This window comes from Astatotilapia calliptera, chromosome 14, assembly GCF_964374335.1.
Source record: "Astatotilapia calliptera chromosome 14, fAstCal68.1, whole genome shotgun sequence".
Lineage (NCBI taxonomy): Eukaryota > Metazoa > Chordata > Actinopteri > Cichliformes > Cichlidae > Astatotilapia > Astatotilapia calliptera.
Window position 1 is genome coordinate 13,441,837 of NC_137435.1, and position 18,033 is coordinate 13,459,869.

General features: G+C 41.1%; 1 protein-coding gene across 4 annotated transcripts in view; it reads left to right on the forward strand.

The window, feature by feature from the left end:
* Nucleotides 1-1,420: 1,420 nt before the first annotated feature.
* The window catches only part of LOC113035891 (roundabout homolog 2), a 69,426-nt gene continuing 52,813 nt past the window's right edge, over nt 1,421-18,033 (forward strand). The window contains exons 1-2 of one of the 4 annotated variants that reach the window (XM_026191741.2): nt 1,421-2,191; nt 13,901-14,227. In XM_026191741.2, the coding sequence (XP_026047526.2) occupies nt 2,137-2,191; nt 13,901-14,227 (382 nt within the window). In that variant the 5' untranslated portion in view covers nt 1,421-2,136. The remainder of the gene's footprint in view (nt 2,192-13,900; nt 14,228-18,033) is intronic. The other 3 variants (XM_026191742.2, XM_026191743.2, XM_026191744.2) reach the window with 3 other exon arrangements.

An 18,033-nucleotide genomic window follows, 5' to 3' on the forward strand; every position in this document is an offset into this window, starting at 1 on the left:
GGAAGCTAGAAAGAGAGATCATATTTCTCTCTTATTATTGTCTCGTCATTGGCTCCCAGTTAAGCCCAGATTTAACTTGAAAATCCTTTTCCCCGCATACAAAATCTTAGATGATCAGACAGTATCATATCTTAAAGACCTCAGAGTATCATATGGTCCCAACAGAGCGCTTCCTTCTCAGAGAGCAGGCTTCTTGCGGTTCCTAGTTTCTAAAAGTAGAACAAACTACCAGGCTCCTCTCTCCAGCTCCCAGTTTGGGTTCAGGAGACAGACACCCTGTCTACTACTAAAATGATGTCTGGATGGCCGGATCAGGTGGCCATGAAACATCCCTTAGTTATTCTGCTGTAGTCTCTGCTTCTGCTGAGGACCCATGACGCTCTGAGTATTTTCCTCCACTTTCCTCTTATTATTTTCACAACTTCATGTCAGTAACTGCTGTAGTCTGTCCTTTTTCTATTTATCATCTCTCTGTCATCAGCGAAATCTTTTCTCTTAATCTCAGACTGCTCCTGCACCCACTGTACCGTTTGGGCTTGATTTTCTTGGAGATTTCTTCCTGTGAAAAAGGACTTCTTCCTTCCCACTGTCCTCAAGTGCTAGCTCAGTAGAGATGGTCTGATTGGCGGTGTTTCTTGTGTAACATTGGTCTATATATGTCTTTATCTTTCAATATAAAGTGCTGCTCGATGACTGTGGCTGTGAACTAAAACTAAATAAATAAAACTGAATTTAACTTGTCCTGCTGTTACCAAGTTACCGCACGGATTAAATGACCAGAAAAGCGTCAACACTTCAGCACTTTATCCTGGGATGTTGATCTAAAAATGTCTGTAGTTTTTCATAGATTATTGAGCTGCAGCCAAAATTAATTTTTATTACTAAAGGAACTTTTGACCTGAATCACCAAAATTAAAGGAAGTTATATCTTCCAGGTCCAAGTATTTGTTTGTTACAAATTTGAGGACATTTTTATTCAGGCGTTAAAGAGATGGATGGACTCACAAGTCAAAAATGCAATGCAGTTCTGGCCAAGCTATGCTGATGCCAAGGCATTAAAAATCCCCATATTTGCCATGTAACTTATTCTACTGAGAGTTTAGATCTTGGAATCTGAACATTAAGTCTAGGATTTACCCTCTAACCCACTCGTTCTGGTTCTCAACCTTTTTGTGTGACCCTGAAATTGTAATGCTGCCCTACATTACAACCCAAGAGCATTTCTATTGGCTTACATTAATATTAGACATAAAACCACCTTTAAGATCTTCACATTATTAGCCATAATTAGTTTTCAGTATTTTTGTCATTAGCCAATATAGACATTAAAAGCACACCCTTTACCTGAAACACAAGTATCATTTCTAATAAAAGTGACTTCCACACTGACGCTTATACTACCACAGTTCATAATAAGACCAGCAGCTGTGCCCCTTCTGCAAGTTTTATTTCACGCTCCCGTCCTGTGAGTACACTTTGAGAGCGCAGATGTCGTGTCTGTCTCTTTAAAACACAGACTCCTGGAGGTTGGCGAGGATTGTTGCGGATCTGGGAGTGCGCAGCTCGGCTCGGCATGTTCAGCGCTTCATATTCGCTCAAACTGACGCTGCAACCCGCAAGTGCCCGACTCTGAGCAGAGGAAGAGGAGAGGAATTGTTTTATTTATGACCGGGCTAAATATATTTAAGCCTCCCCACCCCCTCTTTTTTATTTTATTTTTTTTGTTTTTTTTGTTTTGTTTTCGGCAGCAGCAGAGGGAGCATCTTAGGAAGAAGTCGCTGTGCGTGTGAGCGACCATGCGGACACTAAGAAGTGATGCTGCTGAGTTTTGTTATTAGGTTTCTCCTCCCGGGCGGTGCTGATGCTGATGCTGATCCTGCTGCTGTCATGGGTTCCTGGGAGTGACATCAAAGTTTTTTTTCGGGCTGATCTCAAACGTTTGAATATTCCAGCTGAGACTTCGTTTTCAAAGCCATCAGCTCGGCCAGTTTTCTTTAGTAAAATCCGTTTTTTCTTTTCTTTTCTTTTCTTTTCTTTTTTCCATGACTGGAGTTTTGGTTTAACTGATCATTTTGACGCTGAGTCCCTCAAGAGAGCTGCAGACTCCGGCGGATTTGGCACCGGGAGAGTGAGGAGATGAACGTTGCCAATTTACTACTAGTGACTGTCTCCTTCGTCAGCGTTTCTTCAGGTAAAACGATGTTAATTCTACAAAAGTCTCGTATAACTGGCTCTTTCTCACACGCACACGTGCACGCGCACTAACAGCTCATATGGCGTGACTGCCTCCTAGTTGTGCTTGGCTTTTCTTATCGTGTTTTCTGTCCCTCCAGATGGGTGTAGATGTTGTGTTTAGCTTCATTTCAAACACCCCTACAGCTGTGGGAACTGAACACATCCTCCCCAACAACAGATGGATTTTAAACTGGAAATGTCACATGTGCATTCATTTTTATTTCATTATTTTAATACCACCGATGAATGCCAGCAAGACTCTCATGTTCTCAGTGTCCCCTTGGTCCCTGAAGTGGCCACACAGCGAAACCATTAGACCACAGCAGAGGTCAAAAGAAGCTCCACTCAAGCAAAAGCGAAACCATTAAACTCTCACTTTTAATCCAGCTGTGAGCGCAGAAATTGTGAGGGGTAGTGCAATAACCTGACAAGCCACCACCCTCCAGGCGTGCTTATAGAGGCGCACACACATTACCAAAGATGCTTTTAAAAGATCATTTTTGATTACCTTTGACAAAAGGATTATATTTTAATCGTTGCTCTAGTAACAGCTTAAATTTCCAAGCCTTAATCCAAAGCATAAATAAAAGCAGGGCTCAGAAAAAAAAAACAATTCATGAGAGTGCAGATGTTTTGTTTTGTTTTTTCATTCTCAATGGGGCTAAAAAAATTTAATGTTAAGGAAATTAAATTTCGACTCAGTGGACATGAAAGGAAATAAATCTCTCTTGATTAAATGATGTATTTACATTTTAGACCAAAGCCTCATTAATACTGGATTTGCACAGCCAGTGGAAACACTGATATTTTAGAGTTCAAAGAAAGATTAAAAAAAATACACAGACAGTTCTGGAATTATTTAAACTAGACCTCCAAAGGGATCCAGTGGTGCTGCTGTAGAACTTTTTGTTGTATAGTTTACTTGGATGGCTTCACTGACAGTTTGTGACACTGATGTTATTCAGGATTATATTCGATTTAATAACTGGACTCAAAGATGGTTAATCCTGAAAACAGTCCTCAGAAAACTTTTAGAGTTAATGATGGAAACATTTAAAACCCTTGTGTACAGTTGCAACAATGTCTACACATATCCCCAAAATTACGTGCAGAGAAAATGCTTCACAGGAAACTTTTTGTTGCTTTTTTGACAAAAATGATTATTAAGCCTTTAAAGTAACACATTCAGTTTGGTTTACAACATCTGTTTGAATCATTATGACGTCACAGGCCTAGAGACTGGTTGGCAACCTCCAGTTACAAAGAAGAAGAAGAAAAAATACGTGTTCTTATTTAGTGATTGGTTGCTGAAGGTTACTGACTGTAGCAAAAGGGCGTGCTGCATCAAAATCCTCCAAACAATTGCTTTGGTTACTAGCAAACTGCCACATTCATTAGTTAGCATGGAAGAAGCTAACTTATTTGCAAAGACTTGCTTTGAAGGCAAATGTTTTCCGTCTCTTGGTTGGTGACTGTTTGCAAACAAGTCGTCATCTTCCCTGCAAGCACAAAATTCCTCTTTGCAACCAATTTCACCTCGCCATTTATAGCAACCACTCACCTGTCTATACATTTTTAACTAATCACCTGTTGTTTTGTTTAGTTCTGACCAACTCTGGGGGGTAAAGGATTTGTCTTCTGCTGCTAAACTGTGCTTGCACGCTTGTTTATGGTGGCAAGTTATAGCACCCAGGGGTTTTACTCGCATTGCTGGTAAATGTTAAAGTTTTGGGCCATAAAACCAAGCGCAGCTCTATTTTACAATGTCTTCAGTCATAAACAAAAAAAATTGCTTCAAACCCTGAGCTCTTTAACCCCAGTAACTTTGCTTGCAACCCACATTGCTTCATTATTGTAAACTGGAACCACCTCTGAACATTAAAGGTACTTCTCAACACCCACACCATCTGCCCACATCTATTGATCTGGAGTGGGTATTTCCTCTTGTCCCGCCTCTACGATACAGCGTGTTCCCATATGTATTTTCATAAAAGCATTCGTGAAAAGGATTCGAACAGGCTTCATGACTCCTGCTTGAACCGCGCTCAGACAAAAACACCACCGGTACACACAGCCTAGCAGTTTTTCACAAAGCCTCCGTGTGATTGCGAACAACAATGGCCTGCCTCACAATGTGCATGTAATTCAGCCCAGCAGCTCGCCTCTCACGCAGACATGCAAACCGAACCTCAATTAATAGACTTCAATACGTCTCATTGAAATTTCTGTTATCTCGAGCTGTATTCAGACTCAGCTGTTGTGGTGCTTGCTGCAGAACTAATCGATGCTAAACAATCCTTAGCTGGTGATTTGTGTCCGCTCCGATCCCTGCGGTCATTACTTAGCGACAAATGTGGCTCAGGGCTGACTAAAGCTTCCTATAGTACTTCTTGATAAAAAGAACACAGATGATGAAACCACTGCAGAGGGGAGGTAGTCGTCTAATGTGCCACAGCCTCGAGTCATGTTGCCGGATGCTGATGATGTCCCACTTCTGGTACAGTGGCTGATGACATCATTTAGAGTTTAGATGATGGAAGAGGAGGACGGTTGCTAAACAAAGGCTTCAGTTCTCAGTCTGATGCCAGAAGAAAATCAAACCCGACTCATCGGCTTTGAAATGTAGTCTGCTGTGACATGTTATCACCCTCCCGCAGAGATTACTTGGCAATGTCACAAGAACTCCTTGAATGTTTTGGCCCTTTTAAGTATGTAAATGAATTGAAATGAGAAAAAAAAGAAAAGAAAAAGACATGAGTGAATTTCAGCAGACAGCCACGAGCCCCAGCTACAAGCTGCCAGCCTTCTGCTGCTGTCTCACTTTAACTTTCGTGTAAAGTTCGCCTCTGAGCTTTCTGCAGGTTGTGTTTCTGTTTTTGTTTTTCCCACCAGATATAAAGCTGTGAGCTGAGACAGGTCCAGGTGTTTTCGTGTGTGTGTGTTTAACTCCGAGCCTGGGTGTTGATAAAAGGCTCTGAGATATGAAGCAAAACAGGACGTCCCCTCGGTGTCTCTGTTGTTTTCACACATTAGCATGACTGCAGTACACTTCTGCCCCTGGGGAGGATGCGGGGTTAATATTTGTAAATACTAATTAATGAAAGCAGCCCCCAGCCTTATGAAACACCACAGCTAGGAGCCAAGAAACGCCAGATATAGCCCGAATAACCAGCTTGTAAAATGCAATCGTGATCTCCCTCTCAGCTCCTACCCGGCTTACTTTGCGTGTTAGATGAGGCAGAGATGTAGGAGACGCCTTGAGCAAACATGTGGGCGTGTGTCAGAGAGAGAGAATTAGGACCAATGCAATAACTTGTCTATCAGATCTGCCTGTGGCATTAATGAGCTTTCATTAAACTGTGGTTGCACGCTTTCTCTGGATTTCTTTCTCGGTTTTTTGTTTTTTCCTTTTCTTTGTGTATAAAAGACATCAGTTGCAGTTATTACAATTATTCCATCTAATCATCATGGATGATTCATCACGGATCATCAGTTCATAACGAGTTAAATCTGTATCAGCTCTAAATCTGCTTAGATTTTTTTTAATACCACTGAAAAGAAAACAAAAAATCCTGCATGAATTTATGTTGTGTGTTGCAGATACTGGACATGATAACACTCACAAACCACTTTTTTAGGTACGCCTGTTTAACTGCTCAGTAATATAAATATCCAATCAGCCAATCACATGGCAGAAACTGTGCATTTAGGCACAGCTTAAGATGTCCTGCAGTATAGTTCTGTTTATATGGCATCAAGTAACAACAACAGTCACCTCAAGGCACTTTATATTGTAAGGTAAAGAGAAAATCCCAACTATCAAATGATCAGAATGGGGAAGAAATGTGATTTAAGTGACTTTGAAGGTGGCATGTTTCTAGGTGCCAGACATGCTGGCCTGAGTATTTCAGAAACAACCGTCTCGAGGGTTTACAGAGGATGGTCAGAAAAAGAGAAAATATCCAGCGAGTGGCAGTTCTCTGGGTGAAAATGCCTTATTGATGTTAGAGGTCAGAAGCGAATGGCCAAACTGCTTTGAGCTGCTGGGAAGACAACAGCAAGTCAAATAACCACTCGTTACAACCAAGGCAGACGAGGAGCGTCTCCGAACGCACAACATGACAACCCTTGAAGCATGTGGGCTATATTGCTAACCCCAAGAACTTCCAACAGCTCAAGTAAAACCAGGTTACTTGAATGTATGGTGCTATTGTGGTTATTGCTAAAATTAGCCTGTTTTATCATATTTACTTAAGGTAGAACTTAATTAATATTCTGAGAAATGACACTTTGACACCCCGAAGGGTTCAGGTTTCAGGTCAGTGCGTACATGTGTCGTAAATGTTTCGCAGCTGCACTGGGCTGTCTTTTTCAGGAAAACAAAGCTTTAAGCTCCACTGTCAGCAGTGTTACTTTGTAATACGTCAGTAATGGCATTACATTTCTGTTTAATGCACTAATGTCAGGCAACACTGCTCCTAAATTAAGTAATCATATTACAGTTACTCCATCCATTTTTTTGCCTGGTTACCAGAAAAGCAGTTTCAGCAGAGATGCTCAGACCCCCGCACCAGAGGGACATAATCTCTCCAGCATGATAAAAACCTAATGTGCCTTTATGTGTACACACACATGCACATAACCTTTAATTTTCTGTGCATAGGTACAAACATTACAAACTGTACTCTGACTTTTTCCACATATACAAGTTGTTTTTATAGGCCAGAAGCCTGGGGTGGGGGAAGTCATAAGGTCAACAAAAGTCCAGTCTGCAATGTCTCAAGATTTTCTCCATCACTAAAGAAAATCTTCTCATCCAAGCAATAACACGACGCACAGTGAGATAAATGTGCGCACCTCTGACATTGCGAGACAAAATCTTTGTTGCCGTCATCCGCAAGCAAACACAGAGAACTTCATCTTACGGAGCTTTTTCAAAAGCTGCTGTTCATGTGTGGGCAAAAAAGCCAGGCTGTAATCCACCATCCACTTCTGCAAAAACTGCATCAAAGCTTCCCAAACACCAAGCTACTGACAGAAAACCCCCGATGCAAAGTGATGCTCCACATTTGAGCGTGCCAGTGCCATAACCCGAAGCTTGGTTTTTGAAAGGGTAACAAAAGCTACGATGAACCGGCTTACAGCACCACACCTGGTTTAACATGAGTGGTGGTGGTTTGTGGGCTTGTTTTTGCTGACTTTGCTGTTGGTTTGTGGTGACTTTAAAGAAGGATCAATTTTGAATGGATTTATGCTGATCCGTGGCCATATATAACATCAAAGTGTCTGAGACTTCCGTGGCAGTGCAAGATAATGTCACAAGTAGTGAAACAAATTACTCTCTACAGGCAGTAGATAACTTTTATGCAAAACCGCAATGTTCTTTTTAAAAAATAAATAAATAACAAAACTGAGACTGAATATTGGACCCTAAGTGTAAATAGGCACACTTTTCAATATTTTTAAGAGCTGATTATAAATAAATGACCATAAGGATACTGATACGGCCGATATTTATTGAAGCGTTTCATTTAAGAGCGAAAATATCTTTTTTCATGTTGAAGTGTAAACATGTATCAGATGGAATTTACTGCATTTCTCTCTGTAAAGCACCTCTTGCTCTGATACATTTGTGTGTTTACCGGTTAGCCTTGAGAGTATTACAGAGTGTGATAACCTTGCAGGGGGGCGGCACACTCTCGTTTAAATAAAGCTCCCGTCATATTGGACGTCAGCTCAAGGTTGACTGCCATTCACGCTTATGGCTCAACTTACCTCCGCATTGCCCCTCATGCTTGCAGAAGTTAACATGTTTAAAAGCTTCTCATTGATTCGTCCGCTCTGACGCCGCAGCGCAGCGATGAAACGCGTTTAGTGGCTACAGGGGGCCTAACAAGGTTTTGTTTTCTGCTTTAACTTACAATTGAGGGTTGCTGGATCAACATGCACGTTAAATTGGATATTTCACCAGTGTGGAGCTGATATCTGCCGGTGTCCTGTTGATTTTAGCTGTACTTTCTGCTGAGAGCTTTAACCCTCGGTTCTTTAAAATAGCTGCTCTCATAAATGGGAGTCTGTGCACTAAATGCTGCAACAGACTCATGTCAAAGCTTTGCATTTTCTGTGCTTATTTTAAAAGTCTGCCATACAGCGTGCTTAGCCAGTGCACTTTCTAACTTGTTCATCTCTTGTAAATTAAGTCATTTCACACCAGGATGCGCCAAATTAAAAATTTTCACACAAATCAAGTCACACTCTAAATTCCCCTATGCACTCGGAGATCTCCGAGGACCTGCTGGCTCCAATGTGCCGTGTTTATGATCCGACTAAAAACATACCTTCTCTGAGGTCCCCATTATCAGCGGTGACATTTATTTTTCCACGACACAAACAGGTTGACAGAGTTTCTTTTTTTGCCGAAAGGTGCTTTCAACCGCCGCACCGCAATCTTCTTGTCACGAGGCAAACGTTGCTGTGAAAGTATTGTTTCTCACAAAGAAAATGTGCTGCTGTCATGCTCATAGCGGCGTAGACTTTTCACTGATTGCACACTTGTCGCGGGAGCAGGTTGCTGCTTGTCACTTTGGCCACCTGAAGCTGTTTTGCTGTTATTTTTCTGCTTTGACGAGACTATTTTGTCTGTAACACATCAGCATGGTGCCACGCTGATTCTGTTATCTGTAGTAAGTGCCCGTTGACTCTTATTAATAATACCAAAGCTGGCTTTGGTTGGAAAACGTTGCCTCTAATGCACTTTAAGACACAGCTGGGCTGAGTTTCCCAAAATGAAAGCACTGAATTTGATTTCAGGATTTTGAAAAGTATCCTATTCAAATATGAGAAAACGAAGACAAAGATTTGTCACAGTGACATTTGGCTATTCAAATCAACTGAATGGGGCGAGGGCACAGTGAGTACAAGGACAGCTCAACATTGCAGAATAGAGAGCTTTAACTACGGTATTATACACTCACAATAAAGGGATTGAAATGACCCCTGTTAACAGTTGATAGCATTATTAATGGCAGACGGATGGCTTTATGCAGTAGGCGAAATGATGAGGTAATCGCTGAGATTAGCTGGTATTACTGTAAATATACATAATGTCATTTGTCTGTATTAATCTGACTTCTTATCTGTTCTTCTTGGAGACATAATTGTAGATATTCACAGAAATAAACGGCTCCAAGAGTTTTTGTTATTAGCAAAGCTTTATTTAGTTTAGATAATATTAGATGAGACTTCATCACCCCGAAGGAGCTTTGTCTTGAACACAAAATTAGAAATACATAGGGCACTCATTCAACATCAAAATGTCCTCTGCAAGAGAGGTCCCGTGTGCATCTGTTCCCATGCCACGATCCATCAAAATGACAAATATTATACACATAAGCGTGTCCCACAGAGGAAAAAACGTGTTCCACTCAAACTGCATTAAAGAAAGCATTAAAGCTGCACCGATATATTATTGATGTGAAGAGTGGATGTGCAAAAGGGTCACTCTTAGTGAGAAACCCACTGAGAATCACCAGCCAACAGCACACTTCCTCTCAACATGTTCAGCTCATTGTTTAGCTCTCCTGTCCACAGTGTTGTACAGTTCATATCAGCCAACAGTTTTTACCAAAAATGCTCTTTTTCATAAACCTGCCAAGTACCGTACTGAGTGATTGATGCTGCTAGCAACTAGCTGCAGAACAAAACGGGGCATCTTGTAGCTGATGAGCCAGTGCGCGATTTCACTCCAGAGGTGGTGAACAAAAACGGAGCATAAAGGATGTTTTGACTTGTGTCTGTCAAGTGAGCTTTGTTCTATAACTTCAGGATTTATTAAGAGTTACTTGTCACATGTTAAAGTTGCATATACCAACATTAGATGTCATTTTCCTTGCTCTCTCTAATTTTCCAATACAGTTTGAGTTTGCTTTGAAAGTGCACAGAGTTCATCCGTCCATGTTTGATTAAATTGAAGGTCTGTCTTTTATTAAAGATTTGCCTTCAACAATAATTGAACAGTAAACAGTAGAATTTAATAGTTCGTGTTAGCAGAGACGGGTCTTCCAGCGGAATCTGCATGAATATTGAAGATACTCATATTGTCTAGACGGAGGAATAATCACACGTGGGGCATCGGCTTTTCACCGGAACAACACTTAGTTTTTATTATTGAACTCTCGCGTGCACTCTGCAGCATAACAGGAAGCATCCTTTCAAAATAAAATCACAACAGATGACAACGAGGGCATACCTATTAACTAGCTCAACACCCCCACTTGCACTCACGTTGTCAGCTTTACATGCATTCCAAAAGAAACAGTTTTTCTTTACTATTTGTTTACACTCCAAACATATATTTCTCAAACTTCAATAACTTCCCCTTTGTTGCTGGCTTTGTCATAACATCGGCCACCATCAGACCTGTCGGACAATACTCCAATATCAAATTTCCAGCATTAACTGTTGATCTCACAAAATGATATTTGATATCGATATGCTTACACCTCTGTCTGTTAACAGGATTCTTTGCCAATGCAATAGTCCCTTGATTGTCCTCAAAAATCTTTGGCGGTCTCTTTTGATGCTCATACATGCTTTGCAACAGTTGTGTCAAGTACAAACATTCTTGTGTTGTTGCTGCCAAAGCTATGTACTCTGCTTCACAAGTTGACAAGGCAACAGTTGGCTGCTTCTTTGTTCGCCATGACACCAAAGTACCTCCTTCATTCAGGCTTACCTGTAGTACTCCTCCTGTCAGTCACATCCGCAGCCCAGTCTGAGTCACTGTGACCTTGTACTCTCAAATCTTTGTCACTTTTCCTGTAGCACAATGTCTTGTCTTTTGATTGTTTCAGGTACCTTAGAACATGTTTCACAGTAGTCCAATGTTCCACAGCTGGTTCTTTGAAGTGCTGTGACAGCTTACTTACAACAAAACTCAAATCTGGTCGTGTGCAAGAGGTCAAGTAAATAAGGCTACCTACTGCCTCTCTGTACATTCTGACATTGTTCATTTTCTCAGCATCATCATTGTAGTTCAACCTTTGTTCACAAGGAGTTGATCTTGGTTTACAGTCTTGCATTTGAAATCTTTCCAGTATGTTTTCTACATATCTCTCTTGTAACATTTTTACACAATCTTGGGTTTGCTCAAAATCAATACCAAGAAAATGTTTGAGTTTCCCCATATCTTTCATTTTGAATCTTGCAGTTAGCATTTCCTTCACAGTTTTCAAAACCCTTTCATCACTGGCTGCAATAATAATATCATCAACCCATATGATCATGATCACTTTTTCTTTTCCTGTTTTCCTTGTGTAAACACAATGATCTACAGGACTCTGCATGAAACCGTTCTCTATCAAATAGTCATGTAATGTCAGTATCTGGTTCCTGTGAACTGGTACTGGGGCTTTCCCTGTTCACGTTTGGTCTCTCCCTCACCTGTATGTCTTCATCCTCAGATGTCGTATCAGTTTGTGTTTGCTTTTCCTCATTGTGTTTGGTTACAAACTTAACCAGCCTAAACTTTTGCACTTTGGCGCTGTCTGGGAAATAAACCTTGTATGCTGGACTGTTTTTGTTGTAGCCTACAAAAATCCCTTTTGTACACTTAGAATCCAGCTTACCCTTGTTTTGCTTGTAAGCATAACAAGCAAAACATATATGTATATATATATATATATATATATATATATATATATATATATATATATATATATATATATATATATATATATATATATATCCTTTGAAATGGCTCTTAATCTAATCAGAATCCATTGTTTCCATAATGATGGAAATCTGGCCGGTCGTTTCAGTCGCACGTACACTCTACCAGCTTGACTTGGAGAGATGCTGTGCTCTATGGGCCCAAAATTACGGAAGCGTGAGGAACACGGAGGAAGCTTGGAATTTATTTTTTGATATATGCACCACTGAGCAACTCGTGTTCAAATAACTGAGGCACCATCTTGTCATCAATGCAACATGCACCTGAACCCGTGGATGTGGAAAGGTGGAATCTATTCAAATATGCTTGCACTACGCGGTGCCGGTTTAAGGGTTTTGTTTTGCTTTTTTTTTTTTTTTTTAAACAAGAGTTACTCATTAAAAGTGCCTCAGCAGTAGAGCTTGGCCTTTTACTGCTTTGACCTTTACTTTATGATTTATATTTCCACCTCAGTTGAAATGCAGCACTGAGCTCCTGGGACCTCTTTTAAGAAGTCTGGTCTCTCTCAAGTACATGTATACATAGTGCTTTTTAAAAATAAAATAAAATGCAGTTATCACTCAAGAGGAAGTGAGCACAGAGTGATGTAACTGTATTACATGATCTGGGATTAGAAATCCTTTATGTGCTTGCAAACAAGGTTCAACACCAGGACATCGCTGGGCTGCAGATCCTCCCTTTATCAAATATTGTTCCAATGTCTCAGTTTCAATATAATATATATTATCCTGTGTATAATATAACAATATAATATATGTAAACAAAGTGTGTTTTCGCATCAGTACTCAGTAAAGGTGCCATATCTTATTTTAATGGCTCTGCTAGCATTCATCCACATCCGCATTAGTGTTTTGAGCTGTCCTGGTTTGTGACCCTGGCGCTGCGAGTGCTCGGATCGCGCTTTAGATGTTTACTTCAGGTTTGTGCCATAGCAGCGACTTCAGCCCATGAAAAAAAACACAACAACCATAAATCTGCTTATAGCTAAAAGTGAGGATTTATCCTGAAGCCTCCTGATTTAAGTGTAATGTAGCAGCAGCATGTGTGTCATTAGGTTAGGTCCTGTCTGTTCCTCTCCAATGATAATGTAGGATTTCCATGCAGTCTAGATTATGTGCTAAGAATAATGCCTCAGAAAGAGCAGCACAATAATCAGTGGCACAGTGACCATTTCATTTTCTCTCTTTCTTTCTGCCTTTTTTTGTGGTTGGGGGAACTTGAGCGGCAGACCATCTGCTCCTCAGAACCGAACTAAAAGCGGAAGTCTTTTGAATTATTCATTTTTTAAAACGAAGCACATTGTTAGACATTTGGTCGTGGTCTAAAAGCTTACCTTGGGTCCTGAAGAAGTGTGACTTTCTCTCACAACCGAGCGAAGATAGTAATGGATCCCCCAGAGAGAAGGGGATATGGGAGTTATCTAAGTATGTCAGTCTGCGTAGCTTCTTCCTTTAACTTTAGTCTTTTTCCTTCAAATGCAAAGACCTTGTCTTATACTCAACGTTCAGCCAGCTATCATCTCTACCACTATCATGCCTGACACAGAGATTGGCTATTACCATATCATATGGCTGATTGAATCCTCTGTGCTGCCGGTGGCTTTGCTGGTGGCTTTCTCTGCAGCGTATGTACACTGTGTCCTGCTGTTTAGAGAATATAGAAAGAGCAGATAGATGTCAAATTGATTTATTTATCTGAAACGCACAGGTTGTTGTTGTTGTGGGAAAATGTAGCATCTTACTTTGAACTTCAAACAGAGATTACTGATGATTTTCCCCTTCACCACACAAATTTATCAAGCATCTCCGAAAGAAGCTTTTTCTCTCCTTTCAAAAAGGTTTTGCTTTTGTCTGTCCTCTCACAAAGAAACTGTTTCCATGAATGACAGCAGGTCATCCCGATAGATAACATCTCACCTTCATCTCGGCTTCACAGGGTCTCGGCCGCGTTTTGAAGACAGCCCGCCGCGGATTGCGGAGGACCCCTCGGATTTGATTGTCTCCAAGGGGGAGCCTGCCACCCTCAACTGCAAGGCAGAGGGCCGCCCCATCCCCAGCATTGAATGGTACAAAGATGGTGAACGTGTGGAGACAGACAAAGATGACCCGCGTTCTCACCGCATGCTCCTGCCCAGCGGCTCCCTTTTCTTCTTGCGCATCGTGCACGGCCGACGGAGCAAACCAGACGAGGGCGTTTACACCTGTGTGGCCCGCAACTACCTGGGAGAGGCCATTAGTCGCAACGCTTCACTGGAAGTTGCCGGTAAGGCCTTGTGTTATCGATCATCGTGCTAACAGTGTTTGTGGTTCCTTTTGCATTATATCTTGATATGTATGTTATGTGTACACAGATGCCTCACAGTTGTGTCCCAGATCTTTTTGCAGCTGCCTGCCAACTTTGTGGAGGTTTACTGGAGAAGTGGTGCTTAAAAATAATGACATGAAATACACAGACAGTAGGAAGCGACTTCTAAAAATATTGAGGTGTAGCTAAAATCAGTGATAAGCAATGGCCTGTGGATTCGTCCTTATTTTTTGGCTACTTTGGCAACAGTGATGCAATTTGTCTTGAAGTCTGTGTGTGTTAGTTGTTTAATAGCACTTTTAGAAGAGGCAGGCATGCAATCATTTTGTGCCACATTAGGCAGCTTAGCTACTATCCATAAATATTAAGATATAACAATACACAACACATGAAAATAATTTCAGTTTTTGGAAGTGAAACTGTGGTATATAATGTAATGGGTGCAGCTGAGTGTGGATGCTGACCATAGTTAGTGGAGTTTGTGACATTTCATCTTTAATCAAACATCTGGATTTATTGAATGATGCATCTGTGGCTCCATTCTGCACTATTGTGTCGACCAAAATCTCCACAGATGCAAAACTGTTTATTACACATTTGCTAAAAAGAAGGCAAACTCAGTCACCCATTGCGGCTGATGAAGCTTCAGTCCCCCAACTCCGTACTCATCTGCAGAACAACACCCATCTTTGACAGCTCGTTCTTTGGCTGCAGCTTGCACTGTTTCTGCATAACTGCATAAAATGTGTTTTATTAGTGCTGTTATCAGTGAAAAATGTGCCTTCAAAAAATATTAGCAAATGTTATATTTGATAGTAGCAGTAGTACGGTTTTTCTTTATTGTATTTTTCATTTCATGATGTGTAAAATGTTTTCTGCCTGGGCTGCGGGCAGGTAAATTCATCTTTACGAAGCCACGCTGTTGTGATGTGAATTTCAGCATTGTCCTTAAAAGTTTTTGAAAAGATTTCCCTGGAAAAGACGTTGTCTTGATGAGTGCATCTGTTGTTCTAAAAGCTGTATCATTCCATCGCAAATCAGCAAATTTTTAGAATTTTCTCCAAGTTGCGCAAAAAATTCTATTCTCCAAAGATTAAACATTTATAATAAGCACTGTGAATTTCCAGCTCCACACCTCAAACACTCTTTAAGACATATTCTTTTGAAAAATGCTCAGTTGACCCACACCACAAGGCAAACATCTAAACATTTATAAGAGCCTGCACATTTCTGCAACAAATCTTTGGACACCTGAAGCCAAGATAAACTTGTACCTGAATGATGGGAAGAGAAAAGCATGAAGGAGGCAAACGGCTCATTATGCGAAGCATATCGCATCATCTGTCAAACATGATGGGGGAGACGTGACTGCACGGGTATGTATGGCTCCCAGTGGAACCGAGTCACCGGTGTTTATGGATGCTGTGACTGCTGATAGAAGCAGCAGGATGAATTCTGTAGTGTACAGGGATATACTCTCTGCTCAGATTCAGCCAAATGACCTTCATCCGAGATTAAGAACAACTATTATATTTTACATTTTTTTGAGTTTCTTCAGTTACTTTTGAGTCTCTGAAAAACAAAAGATTTTTTTTTAATCACTTGAATCAAAGTTGAAAGTTTGCGCTTCAATCAGATCTTGATTGCTTAATTTAGAACAGTGTAGTTGTGTACGGAGGCCAACATTACAAAAAAGTGCAATTATCTGCTCACTTACGGAGATGAATGTAACTGTTCAGGAGATGCATGGTTGTATGTTTGCCATGCTTCTTATACTCTGACACTATTGTGTCTACAGATCACTGTGAATGAGACTTTTGTCTGAGAGCCGAAGCGCCCAGAACCATCAAGGAGGTCATCACGTTTCTCACTCCTTTTTTTTGTGAGACCTCACCATTTAGAGGAATTAATCCAAAAAAAAAAAAAAAAAAAATTACAATACGTATGATTATGTGTACAAACATTATAATTGTATGTGATAGAATTAGAGAAATTGGTACGTACTAAAGTCAGTCTCCTAATAAAGCATTTCTGGGTTGATAAATACTATTATAAAGGGTGTTTGTAGCTGATTTCAGCCTGGCATGGTTCCTGTAACGTGGCTTTGAATTGTGCTTCTGTTGGTTTTCAAAGTGCAAGGTCCCCGCAGCTTCTCAAACAATTGTGACTGAAATTAGCAGCACTGATTGGCCATTTTGGTAATTGCAAGCAAGCATACACCCAGCATGACCCATGGAGCCAAATTTTAGGAAATAATGCCAGGCTGACATAAATTATGCTTTGATAAAATAAGATCATTATGTTGCTATAGTTCAAGTCTACAAACTACTTAAGGAAAACCTGAGCCAAAAAAATAAAAAAATGTAGATAATCATTATTTGCTAATTACTCTCCCTCCCTTTTCTGTCTTAATGGATTTAACATTTAGTGAAGGAAATGCCAGAAAATTCCCCATTACAATTTCCTAAATCTAAGTTCACGTCTTCAAATGTCATTTTGTCAAACTCCTCATATTTGAGCAATCGGAAGTGGTGAAATATGAGGATTTTTACAGCCGATACAGAAGATAAGGCATTACTCATCTTTTCTGTTGGGGCTGCACTGATAAATGTTTATGTCGGCTGTACTGGACTTCTCTGTGGCAGTTAGATTGCCATCTCCTCACCTCAGAGTCAGTGTGTACAAACAAGATCAGGAGAGTATGCCTTTAAAGCTTTGTTATTTGTTAGCTTGCTGCTGAGCAGTACAGAGTGTGAGCTTCCTCATCTGTTGGTGGAAGTGCACTGAAGTAGAAAAAAAGACTCCCTCATGGAGCCGTGTCTGTTATTTTTTCTCCCCCGTCCAGGACACGTGCCATTGTCTTCCCCCTCTCCTCGTTGCGCCGGCGTGGCTCGGCCCTGGGCTGAACTGCGGCTCTCTTTGGCACGAGAATATGGATTAGTCAGTGGGTTGATTAGGGGAAGGAGCCTAACAGATTAGCAAGGTTGAATTGTCCTCGTTAAAAAACACAAAACAGCAATTTGAGCAAGGCCTTATCTGCCTCCATACTGAGGCTTCTTTTCCAGCAGTGTGTGTGTGTGAGCGCTCACGGCTGGCTGACCTCATCTGTGGCTTGGGTCCAAAAATAGGGACAGCCTCCTCAGATATCCTGCATATTGACAACCATAAGTGTCTGCAAGTAATGCAGATATCCAAGCTGGGAGGAGATATAAGGCTGTCATATTGCCTCTTTTGAGTTGCTGATAATAAATGTAGCTTTGTGTGCTGCTGATTACAGTGCAGTCATACTGGTGAAGGGATGATTCACCTGCAGGCACCGAGTGACTAACAGTATTAATAAGTGCCTGTTTTGCTCTAATCTCAGTGCCTGCAGCCTACCAGGGCATATGCTAGGACAGCATGATGGTGGTCTTGGATTCCCCCTCCCGTCTGTGTGAGGTTGTGCTGACTGTGGGGTAAATAGTGACCCAATTAGCACTGGCATCGGGGGCGGGGGGAGTCTGCAGTGTTAATGAGAGGCCAGTTTTAAGCTGGTGGCCTTGCAGAAATGTGTGTCGGTTGTGGCTCGGTGGCAGGAGTCTGAGAGACAACAGGTGGGAGGAGGAAGAGCTTAAACCTCCCACTGAGCAGAAATGAATACTGATGCATCTGTGTGAATGCTGCAGCTCAGAACAGGGAGCAGGAGTGCTGACACTAACCTGGTTTTCACCACATTAATTACTCATTTATTGCCGGTGAATGATGCATAATGCATTTGGCTGCAT